This window comes from Pangasianodon hypophthalmus, chromosome 23, assembly GCF_027358585.1.
Source record: "Pangasianodon hypophthalmus isolate fPanHyp1 chromosome 23, fPanHyp1.pri, whole genome shotgun sequence".
Lineage (NCBI taxonomy): Eukaryota > Metazoa > Chordata > Actinopteri > Siluriformes > Pangasiidae > Pangasianodon > Pangasianodon hypophthalmus.
In genome coordinates this window covers 4,855,790-4,867,726 of record NC_069732.1, presented here as the reverse complement: position 1 = coordinate 4,867,726, position 11,937 = coordinate 4,855,790, and the positions used below count along the sequence as shown (strand labels likewise).

Sequence of the window (11,937 nt, the reverse complement as noted above, 5' to 3'; positions counted from 1 at the left end):
TGTCATGGATGGGCATGGGTGGGTGTGGTCAAGGTGTGGACAAATCTAATCAGTATGGTTATACTTGTACGTGGCAGGTCAAGGATGTCAGAACAGGTTCGGCGTGTGTGATTCTCAGCCTTGTAAGAACGGTGGCGTATGCTCAGTGTCCAGCAGCTCTCCAGTAGGATATAGTTGCACCTGTCAGCTGGTGAGTATCTGTCCTCAATCTCTTCCTCATCTATTCATTATTTGAATCCATCTGTGAACACTCTTTCTCCGTTTCAGGGCTACACAGGGTTGAACTGTGAACGCAGCATGTCCTGCCGTGAGCTCTCCTGCTATAACGGTGGTAGCTGCACCCTGACACCGCGTGGCGCCCGGTGCTCATGCCCACAAGGCTACGCGGGTACACAGTGCCAGGAGCGTGCTAACGAGAGCTGCTTGTCCAAGCCATGTCGCAACGGCGGCACGTGCAGAGAGGAGGCTTCCTTCCCCTTCTTCAGCTGCCAGTGCCTACCAGGCTGGCAGGGCAAACGCTGCGAGAGGGGATCTCAAAACCCGGAGCCGTGGGTGCCCATCTGCCCGCTGCCTGACTGCCATGACAAGGCCAGTGATGGCGTATGTGACAAGGAGTGCAACTCGTTTGCTTGCCACTGGGACGGTGGAGACTGCTCGCTGGCTGTGAACCCGTGGGCACGCTGCACTGACCCACACTGCTGGCGCGTCTTCAACAACAGCCAGTGTGATGAAACATGCAACACGGCCGAATGCCTATACGATAACTTCGACTGCAGGACCAAGGAGAAAGTCTGCAAGTAAGAGTCTGGATTCTGTTGTCTGTCCTCTGTATCAGTTGTTCTCAAAGTGGGGTCTGTGGACTCCCAGCGGGTCAGGAAGTATCGCCAGGGAGTCTGGGATTTTTAGTTACAGCAGTGGAAATCACAATCCACCATTAGTAAGGTTATATTTATCGAGTTATTATAGTTATTACCTTATTAAACTGGTCATTTCAATTGAATGGATTTAATCCAAACCTCAATAACTCAAAAACAATTCGGCATGTAAATAATATCTTGGACCCAATGTGTTCCATCTTTGGAAAGTTCAAGAATAGAAATATTTATGGTGCCAGTAAATGGACAAAATATTATTGTAAGCATTTAAATAATGTTCATGAAATAAATCAATACTGAGAAATTTAAAGGACATAATGCTGTCCTTTAAGCTGTAATTGTAAAAGTTGCAGATGAGCTTTTATTCCTTTTATTCCATACACCAGTTTGCATGTTTGTACACATGTGCAGATGTAGAGAAAGGAAAGATATCAGTTGGAGTTTGTAAACCAAAAAAGTTCCAGGTTTAATTTAAAAATTTAATCTTTCGTGTATCTCATTCCAGTCCCATCTACGAGACGTACTGCATGGACCACTACGCTGACGGCCGCTGCGATCAGGGCTGTAATAACGAAGAGTGTGGCTGGGATGGTTTGGACTGTGCTAGAACAGTTCCAGAAGATTTGGCAGACGGTGTGCTGGTGATCGTGGTGCTCTTGCCGCCTGACGAGCTGCTCCGCACGGGCACAGCTTTCCTGCAGAAGCTCAGCAGCATCCTGCGCACATCCCTCCGCTTCCGACTCGACCACAATGGAGATGCTATGATCAAGCCTTACACCCGGCGTGAGGCACAATTTAAGCGCGAGCTTCAGCCCCATAACGAGGTCATCGGGTGAGTGCTTTAGCACAAAAGACACACACAGTTTCACTGATTCTTAAACTCATTTATCTGGTTTCACTAATGACACGTGTTTTTTGTGCAGATCGATCGTGTACTTGGAGATCGATAACCGGCTGTGCTCTCAGGACTCGGATAACTGTTTCCCCACAGCTGAAAGTGCAGCAGATTACCTGGGAGCTCTTTCTGCTCGAGAAATGCTTGGGAAATTCCCTTATCCACTCAAAGAAGTCCGCTGTGAGTACTGTTTTTTGGGTTTTTTTTCGTTTGTTTTTTTGCAAAAAAATTAACAATCTGTGAATTTACACTAAGCATTCACCGTTCAGGTTAAAGAAGAAAAATGAAATTAGCCACAAAAAAAAAAGTTCCGTGTTGGCATGTGAATTCCAAATTCCTAAGTGTCCTAAGTGTGTACAAATTCCTAAGGCTCAAACCATGAGCCTTGACCTTTTTTTTTTAACTGGAGTGAACCTTCTTTGTCCCTCAGGTGAGAGGATGCCTGACGAGGGCGATGTGCCTAAATGGGGAAAGCTGCTTCTGGTAGGCGTTGCGGTGCTGTTCCTAATGGTCATCATGGTGGTGGGAATGCTGATTGCCAGACGCAAACGCGAACACAGCACACTCTGGTTCCCCGAAGGCTTCTTCCTTAAGAAGGACACCAGCAGTAACAAGAACCGCAGAGAACCTGTGGGACAGGATGCTCTAGGCATGAAGTGAGTGCTTTATTCCACTCTTTATAGCGTTCATATTAAACATTGATTAGACAGGGGATAATGAGGTCTGCTTTGTCCTTCAGGCACATGCCAAAGACGGTGGAAGAGTCCTTACTGGGAGACCACAGTGACCAGTGGATAGAAGCAGACTGTCCTGAGGCCAAGAGACTGAAGGTGAGTTCCTGTTTTCTACCACAGTGAGAGAAAAGACATGTCACATCTAGTACAGCGTTCCCAATAATTCTAGGCTCAGATCACATTAATGTGAATTCTGTTTGAAATTTAATTATATTTAGATATTTAAAGGCATCAAAAGTCCAGAATCAAATGTTTAGGATCCCATGTTCCACTTGTCATCCAGTTGACTTAACTTAATCTGTCAATTTTTTTTTCTAAACATGTGCATTTTGATGTAGGAAGTGGGTTCTGAATAAATACAATAGTACAATTGATGACATTCTTCCTTTTAAAAAATAAACAAAGTATGTCCTAAAAATGACATTACATTATAAGCAGTTAATTTCCAACAGGCACTTCCTGGAGGTGCTCTTATGTAGTGACTGAATTATAAATAACCTTTTATTAGCCATATAGTGCACTAGATACACGCTTCTACAGCAGCACTATGCTATACCCTATGTAGTGAGTGTGTTTAGTGAATAGGAAACCATTTGGGATTCAGTGTAGCTGTGCTCAAATTAAAAGATATATATAATCCTGTGTGAAGTTCAAGAAAATGTAAATTCAAATGCAATTTTCAAAGGAATCAACCCAAGTGTAAAAACGTTGCTGGGAAATACCCATTAATAATATTAATAATACTTCAACAAAAACTAACGTGACACAGATCTCTATATCGTACACAGACAGAGTTGATAGCATAAATTATACCCATATGAACCTGCTGATGAGAAGCAGGAACAAAGATTTCCATAACATGAGGGCATGTGTGTGCTACAGGTGGAGGAGCCGAGTATTCTCTCAGACAGCGAGGACGCTGTGGACAGCAGGCAGTGGACGCAGCACCACCTGGCGGCCGCAGACATCCGCATGCCACCGTCCATGGCCCTTACACCTCCGCAGGGTGAATTCGACGGCGACTGCATGGACGTCAACGTGCGGGGACCTGGTACGGCAATAGTGTACAGTTCATCAATAGAACCTGCAAACATAATTTTAATAAGATGTTAGTGGTGATTTATACAGCACTCGATTCTCAAAGGTGTTCTTTTGTCGTTTTCTATAATGGCAGCTCTAACAGTAGTGCATCTACAAATCACAGGTTTTATATTAATGCACTCGTACTAATATGTTAGTGTTTCTATAGTAACTTACTCAGGGACTTACATAGCGGGCGCTAGTCATAAAGAGATTTTTAAAAACATGTAATTGTTGATATGGTGAAGTTTTATGTGAGGGGACATTTATTTAGCATTTTTTGGAGGAGTCTCCAGTTTTAACAGCCAGGGGGAAAGCTATAACGAAGTTCCTCGACACATGAAAGTCTTCAGGACCCTGGAGTTTTTCAGTAATAGGAAAGCTGCAGTTTTTTTGTCCTGTTAACTTCAAAAGCGAGAAAAAAGCGAGGCTGGTGAGGGAACGACTGTTTATAGCTGCTATAATATAAGTGATAACAGGAACTAACTTGTATCGCAGATGTTCGACAACATTAAGTGTAACTGTAATGTTGAATAAATATCCTGAAATAGAATAACTGACCCATGTGTGTTTCTGTAGATGGTTTTACTCCACTGATGCTGGCTTCATTCTGCGGTGGAGGACTCGAGCAGGAAGTGGCCGAGGACGATGACTCGGAGGAGTCTTCAGCTAACATCATATCAGACCTCATCTACCAGGGGGCATCACTGGGTGCCCAGACCGACCGGACCGGAGAAACAGCTCTTCACTTGGCTGCCCGCTACGCTCGCGCCGATGCTGCCAAACGCCTGCTGGACGCCGGAGCTGATGCCAATGCGCAGGACAACACGGGTCGCACACCTCTACATGCTGCTGTGGCTGCTGATGCTCAGGGTGTCTTCCAGGTAGAGAAGTTTGCTAGTCAAGTGTTGCCTTCTGTATTGTGTTTACATGTGGGTTAAGTACAGAAGGGAATATCTGACTTTTGATTTTCAAAACACTGAAAACCTTTTAAAGCTCAGATGAGTGTATAATCAAGCAGTCAGTATCTGTGCATGTATTAGATCCTACATCCTTTACTAGAGTTTACAGAAGGCTTGTACTCCTGACAAATGTGGTGTTTGTAACACACCTCCCCTTTTCTTTTCAGATTTTGATCAGGACACGGGCGACAGATTTGGACGCACGCATGTACGACGGCTCCACAGCTCTTATCCTGGCCGCTCGGTTGGCGGTGGAGGGCATGGTGGAGGAGCTCATCACCTGCCACGCTGATGTTAACGCTGTCGACGAGCTCGGTAAGTGCACTTACAGTCTTACGCGTTTTTTTCCCCAGACTAATTTTTTCCATCATTTGCAATACTGTCTTTACTTTATGCATTGTATATTCAATACAGAAATGTAAAAAACTTTAAGGTATTTTAAGGTGCGGGATGTTCATGTTCATGTCCTCATCTAGGTAAATCTGCACTGCACTGGGCTGCAGCTGTCAATAATGTTGAAGCCACTATCGCCTTGTTGAAGAATGGAGCCAATAAAGACATGCAAGACCTTAAGGTAGAGTAGTCCAGTGTTCCCTTCAGCCAACATTTACTCTTTTTAACCTTTCCCATACATAACATGTTTGCTTTTTTAAAATAATTTTACTCAACTACGACTTACATTTGTTCTTCAGGAGGAGACACCACTCTTCTTGGCTGCGAGGGAGGGCAGCTGTGAGGCAGTGAAGGTGCTGTTGGCCCACTTCGCCAACCGTGAGATCACAGACCACATGGACCGGCTGCCTCGTGACATCGCTCAGGAGCGCATGCACCATGACATTGTGCAGCTACTGGATGAGTACAACACGGTGCGCAGCCCGCAGAGCCACGCTGGTGCAGGACATCACCTAGCAGGTGGCCATGCTCTCTCGCCGCTCATGTGTCCACCCGGCAACTTCCTGCCCAGTCTGAAGAACACGCCACAGGGCAAGAAGAACCGCCGGCCAGGCGCCAAAGGACTAGGCGGACAGCACGGGAGCAGTCTAAAGGATGCTTCAAAGGCACGGAACAAGAAGCTGACGCTGGACATGCAGAGCGCACTGCTGGACAGTTCGGTGACACTGTCGCCTGTGGACTCGCTGGACTCGCCACGCGGTGGTGCCAGTAACGCCGGCTATGTCACTAACCCAGCATCTCCAGCTGCTATGCCCTCTCCAGGGATCTTCCACTCAGTGCCCAGTACTCCAATGGTACACAGCGGTATGATGGATGCTGGTGGTCCTTTCACAGTTTCCTTAGCCGGTTTGAATGAGCTGAGTCAAGCCACCCACACCTACGCTCTCAACCCTGGCCAGATGAACCTGGGCATGGGCATGGTGAGCCCCGTGAGCGTGCCGTTCGACTGGCACAGCCGTGCGCCACAGCCCCCACAGTGCACCCAGCCTATGGTGAACATGGTGCACCCAGGGACACCCAGTGGTATGCAGCCTGCCACTGTACTCATGCACCAGCAGCAGGTTTTCCGTAACACCCAGCAGACCATGTTGCAGCCTACGCCCGTCTCAAGTACGCCCACCATCAGCCCTGTCAAGCTGCCTTCCATTGCCGAACAGCAGCAACAACAGCAGCTCCACGCTCACAGCCTTACCAACCAGCAGGCCCTGGTGAGCTTGGGTGCCTCGACGCCTCCGACCCCACAGCCTCCTCAACCTTTCTACCAGCAACCGCAGCAGAGTCAGGCGCAATCCCAGCAGTCCCAGCAGCAGCCACCCCAAAGCTCTGCAGTCCCACAGAGCCAGGCTGCTCCTCCACAGGTCTCCCAGGCTCCCCCAGTGCAGGCCAGTAGCAGCACCACCAATGCAGGATTGGAGGATTACCCCACTCCTCCTTCCCAACGTAGCTACACCTCCGCCATCGAAGCCACGCCCAAGCATTACCTGCACGTGCCCAATGAGCACCCCTACCTGACCCCATCCCCCGAGTCTCCAGAGCCATGGTCTAGCCCCTCTCCTCACTGCGTTTCCGATTGGTCTGACTCCACCCCAAGTCCGACAGTCTCCGCCCCTGCCTCTTCCCACACCCAAATTCCTCACGCTTCCGAAGCCAGTGGAAAGATGCAGGTGTTCGCGTGAGCGGAACTTCCAGGAGTGTCTTTTTTAATATGTCAGCCCGTTTCCAAGATTTTAATTGGATGAGGATTGACTTGGTGTTTGTTGACTGGACAGTCTGCCGGGTGTCGTCTGCAGAGAAAACGAGTAAAGGGAAAATTGTGTTGTCTTAAAAAGAAAAGACAATTTAATGAAGTAAGACGTACTGTCACAGATGGACTTGTGTGTGTTTTTTTATTATTAAAAAGTATATGAAGAAGAAAAACCACGTCTTTCATTTCAAAGACTTGGGGACGCTTTTCCTGACACTAACAAACTTTTTAAAAAGTAGATTAAGAGAAAAGTTGAAGGAAAATCCTTTCTTTCTTTTTTTTATTTATTGTCTCAACGCATTCCTCTAAAACTGCCTTGTGGGTGTCCTCTCGATCTGTCTGTCTCCACTTCTCATAACTGTTACACTCCTCGTTTGTGTGATTGTTACAACAGAGGCTTGTGATTCATTTCTTTCATTGTTTTCCTACGTCTACCACCGAAGTCACGTATATATTTTGAGTTACAGACGGAAAGAGCTGGACACATCACCTCTTTTATGTGGTATTATTTATTTAGGCCAGTGTTACTCCACTAAATTGGCATCACAGATTACCTAGCCATGTTTAAATTGTTTAAGTTAGTGATATATTTTAATTTGCTGATCCGACCTACAGTGAACCGATACATTCCGTAGGAGTACTATCTATCTATACTATCTATCTATCTATCTATCTATGTGGGGCAATAATGTCGAAAGGCATTTCTGAAGCACTTCTAAGGCAGAGCGTGTAAAATTTAAATTGATAGCTGCTGTTGGGGAATTTTATCGCTTATAGTAAAATACGCCAGCATTCAAGTGTTAATTTTGATAGAGCCGAGCCCACAAAGGGCCCAATTTCTCATTCCCTTCCTTTAGCTTTCATTCCGAGGTCACTTACAAACTCACTGGCTGCCCTTTTAGTCTGTGTGAGTTTTTTTTCTTTGGGGTTGTATAAATTTATTTGACGTTTTTAATGTTTTTTATTCTGTATGTTATAACCTTGGTTACCTTTGGGACATCACTATGATGTGATAAAGCTGTGTTTTTATAGGCTGCTGCTTCCTGTCGCTTCACAGTGACACCTCTATATCACTGCCAACCAGAGCCCTTCATTTCACACAATTCCAGCTTTTCAACTCGACCAGAAGAACTTTCTCAGTTATCTTCTGACCCCTGGTCCTTTTCTTTTCTTTTCTTTTTTTTTTCTTTTTTTTCTCCTTCTTTTTTTTCAGTCCTGTTGGTTAATTTTTATATGGTCCAATCATATTCATGGCCAACTTGTCGTTTTAGTCATCTGAACTCCGCGTGTGTGTGTCAGGGGTGTGTTAAGGTCCGAAGAGGTGGCTATTGGGCTGCTAGTGCTCTGTCACTCCTCAGGGAGGTGTTATATAGCATGCAGTGTAGTCTGCATCTCTAGCAGTCTCCACCCAACAGGCCTGGAGGATGGCGTCTGACTTGCGTGGCCTGAACGCGCCAGTGGAGTGAACGCTGCTATGTAGTGCTGCCCCCTGCTGTCAGCTGCAGGTACAGGCGCTTATTTCTCTGTAAAATCCCATCCCGTGCATAAGATCCATTTCTGTTCCCACAGCATATGGCTGTAGTAGTTCAGGTTAGACGTTCTTCCATGTTTTCTAAGCCAAATCCGGATGCCTGTTTTATAAAAACTGTGGGAAGTTACATTTGCATTCGTCCTTTCATATCAAAGCAGGATTCACTTCAAGACACACTGAGCGAATAGTGTATTCAGTGTGTTTATGGGTTTGGGAATATATTTGTTAAATCTATTGGGACCTCAGTGTTTTTTTGTTTTGTTTTTACAAAAGTGCTAATCTTTTAAATCTTCTGTTTTTTATCCAATAGGTTTCAGTCTTCCTCAGCGCTCTGGACATTTTTAAATTCCAGCATTTTCTTTTGTACAGATGGTTATCTCGTTTAGGTTTATTTGTGTAAGAGAAGTCTAATGTTTCTAAAAAAATGATTATGTACTAAAAAAAAGACAAAAAGTAAATGTACCTTCTATTAGCATTTTTTTTTTTTTTTGAAACCGAGGATGTGACTGATTATATATTGGTCTCGCATTACTAGAACAGCCATAGATATTTTTCTGTTTATTATTAATTCCTATACTTGTTTAAAAGTAGTTTAAAAATCATTGTATATAAACACTTTTTCACATTGTTTCTTTCTACAGTCATAAAGTTGTAAAATAAGTTACTTCTAATAAAACAGTAGGGAACTACATTTCTGTCACGTGTCATTTATTGTGTGCTTTCACATAAACACACTTCTGCACTGCTCTCTTTCATAACTTTTACTGCTTATAGAATCTGTAATTAATGTGAATAAAAGAAATAAATCAACAATTAAAGTTGTTTTTAACATAATTATTTAAATCTGCAGTCATCATGCTTTCACTGTAAAAAAAAATGTCAATCGTCTATCAGTCAATGACATTATTTTACACTTGTTTTTAGGTTAGTGAGCTTTAGGAAACTCTTTATAACCTTTCAAACCAACTGGCCAGTCAGTTAAGCATAGAACTATAATAACTTTTACATCAGCTGATAGTCAGCATCATCATGTCATTAAAAAAAAATCAAGACCTGTATACTTCACTGCCCCGAGGGTGGAGGAGTGCACGGGAGGTGTCCCATTTCCGCCCATTCCTGAAGGAATTCTGACCAGTCCCGCCCACTTACTACTGCAGTTACTATTTTTGTTCGTTCCTTCCAGTATTTTCTAATGAACTTAGTTAATAGTAATAGGAATTAAACCCATTGGAACATGCTGTTATAGGAAAATAATCAACTTTCACAATGGGCCACATCACACCACCCCGTCATTGATTATGTTCCTATAACAGCATGCCTCCAAGGGTTTTATTACTTCTCATTTGTGATTTAAAAGTATAATTAAAATCTGTAAGATTCCACACATATGTGGCCATCTAGTTAGACCTGACTCTATATTCATTCTACTATCCATCTAAAATTCAAAAGTCATGCCTGGGATGATGTTTCGCTCCTTTCACACTTTAGACTTCTTCGTTCTCCTCTGTAGCAAGCGCATGAAGCCGAGGCTGACGTTAAACACACGGTCGTGCTGGAAGATTATCCTGTAGAAGGCGTCTAGCGGCAGGCGTCCTGTAGGGTCTGCGTGCTTCATGGCCGTCATGGGCGTGTACAGGCGATTGGTCTGGTGACGAAACGGAGGATTCTTTGATACGATCAGCTGGAACGTTTGCTGTGACAGAAGAGGTGGGTTATTTTAATGTGTAGTCTGTCTGGATTATAGCTGCTGTAACACTTCATTACAATTTATGAAAAAGAAATGAAAGCTAAGCTCTTGCCTTGTACTACTTTGACCATGGATTACACTCCCAGTGTGTGAACTGATAAATATATTGATATTAATGATTTAATTTAATTTGCTATATGACATGAATTAGTTGGTGACAAGAAGAATAAAACTGCAGGCTCATGAGGAATCAGACCTGAACAACAATTCACACATGTGATGGAGGATTTCCTCACCTCTGCCACCTCCTCAGGGCTCTGACTGAGTGAGGAAAACACCTTTCTTGAGTAGGGAAGGTAAATCTCACGGAAAATTCTGGCCGTCTCTTCGTCTGTGCCGGACAAGTCCATGGTTTGTGCGTCCTCGTAGACCTTCCTCTCAAACTCTGTCAGTACCGGCCCCGGCTCTACCAAAGTCATCCTGCAGACAATGTGGCGAGATCAGTGGGTAATATACTGAGCAGGACATGAAAATAAAACTGTGAATGAACTCTTTGGGAATAACGAGCATTTACTGTAACTCACTTAATGTTAAACTTCATAGCTTGCACTGCAAGACTCTCACACAAGCCCTCTACGGCAAATTTCGAAGCAGCGTAGACGTCATTGAAGAGTAGTCCTGCAAGCAAACAAAAATCAGGTGTACTCAACAGGTACAGACTGTAAAATTAGTGGCAGTCTGGGAAAACCAGTCAGAGGTCCCTGTGGCTGAATTCTGGAAAACAAAGAAATATAATAAATGAGCTTTTCGGCCAGTGATATACTTTGACACCTCTTCTTTAAAAAAATATATGTTATATATATTTCTAAATCTATTTTACCAAGATTATTTAGATATTTAGGATACATTCTAACTTTGCCTTGGCATCTTCTTTCAAAGATCACATTGTGTACGAAGCCAGTTTAACAAACGCAGCATTAAAAACAATCAGTCTGCCTAAAGATGGCCAAAACCCTGCTAGCTAAGTGTAATTTCCTCATACACTGAATATCATGATCAAGTTTTCAGATAGCTACTTGCTGCAGTGAAACAGACATAAGCCTAATCAGGTGAGTTTGTAATTAGATAACAGTGTTCAAAATGTCTGTGATGCTCCTGCTCCGTCACGTCATCATCAAAACAAAGAAGAGTGCTTACGACCTCTGTATAGATGACGAGGACAAAGTTTTGAAATGTTTAAATGAACTAATAAAAAGATGAAAGAGAAGCATTTTTCATTTCAGGAAGGTCTACTATGTACAGTTCTATGCAGATATCTAAATGTGACCAAGTGAAGGGTTTTCCCAGGCCTGCACACATACTGTATATTGAATTATGTTCCTTTATTACAATCCAGCTGGGGCACATAACTAGAGTTTAGCGCTGACCTGATCGAACAAACCTTCGTTTATTTTATAATTAGCTGAGCAGGAGAAGCGACAAATTGTTCGTACCCTGAACTCCCATGACACTGCTCATCACCACAATATGTCCACTCTGTCGTCTCTTCATGTCGGGAAGCACCTCCTTCACCAGTCGCACCAAGCCAAAGAAATTAGTGTTGAAGACGTCCTGCATGCCCTTTACACTCTGACACTCCAGCGGCCCGATCATCCCCATGCCAGCATTACTCACTGAGTAAACAAAAAGAGTATCAACAGACAAGTGTTCACTAATCATCAAGAGCCTGCATGTTTGAATTCCAGAGATGTCCACGAGAGCATAAGGTGTATGCAGATACAGTGAAGTACTGAAACCTGTGAGATGAGAGTGTATGATTTTCTTTTCTTAACAGCGCAAGATCAACAGTATCATAGCACCTGATGGAATTATTAATTCGATTAAGTTTTAGGGGGTAAAAAAATTCTTATTCACCCAATATGTCGAGGCGTCTGTCAGGCAGGCTGTTCACACACTCTCGGATGGAGTCCTCACAG

At 43.9% G+C, this 11,937-nt stretch overlaps 2 protein-coding genes across 2 annotated transcripts in view; one reads left to right on the top strand and one right to left on the bottom strand.

Annotated features, from left to right (window-relative positions):
• notch3 (notch receptor 3) overlaps positions 1 to 8,965 on the top strand; it is a 36,698-nt gene extending 27,733 nt beyond the window's left edge. Inside the window, exons 23-33 of the mRNA XM_026946058.3 lie at positions 78 to 190; positions 268 to 797; positions 1,381 to 1,707; positions 1,799 to 1,950; positions 2,201 to 2,426; positions 2,510 to 2,600; positions 3,387 to 3,555; positions 4,164 to 4,468; positions 4,714 to 4,861; positions 5,023 to 5,120; positions 5,239 to 8,965. Coding sequence (XP_026801859.2) covers positions 78 to 190; positions 268 to 797; positions 1,381 to 1,707; positions 1,799 to 1,950; positions 2,201 to 2,426; positions 2,510 to 2,600; positions 3,387 to 3,555; positions 4,164 to 4,468; positions 4,714 to 4,861; positions 5,023 to 5,120; positions 5,239 to 6,675 — 3,596 coding nt within the window. The 3' untranslated portion in view covers positions 6,676 to 8,965. The remainder of the gene's footprint in view (positions 1 to 77; positions 191 to 267; positions 798 to 1,380; positions 1,708 to 1,798; positions 1,951 to 2,200; positions 2,427 to 2,509; positions 2,601 to 3,386; positions 3,556 to 4,163; positions 4,469 to 4,713; positions 4,862 to 5,022; positions 5,121 to 5,238) is intronic.
• Positions 8,959 to 11,936, bottom strand: zmp:0000001048 (retinol dehydrogenase 8; the record flags this gene model as incomplete). Its single annotated transcript, XM_053228676.1, has 5 exons — positions 8,959 to 9,967; positions 10,258 to 10,441; positions 10,546 to 10,639; positions 11,455 to 11,634; positions 11,876 to 11,936. Coding segments are annotated over 5 exons (735 nt in total), but the record flags the coding sequence as incomplete, so codon positions are not given.
• Position 11,937: the final 1 nt, after the last annotated feature.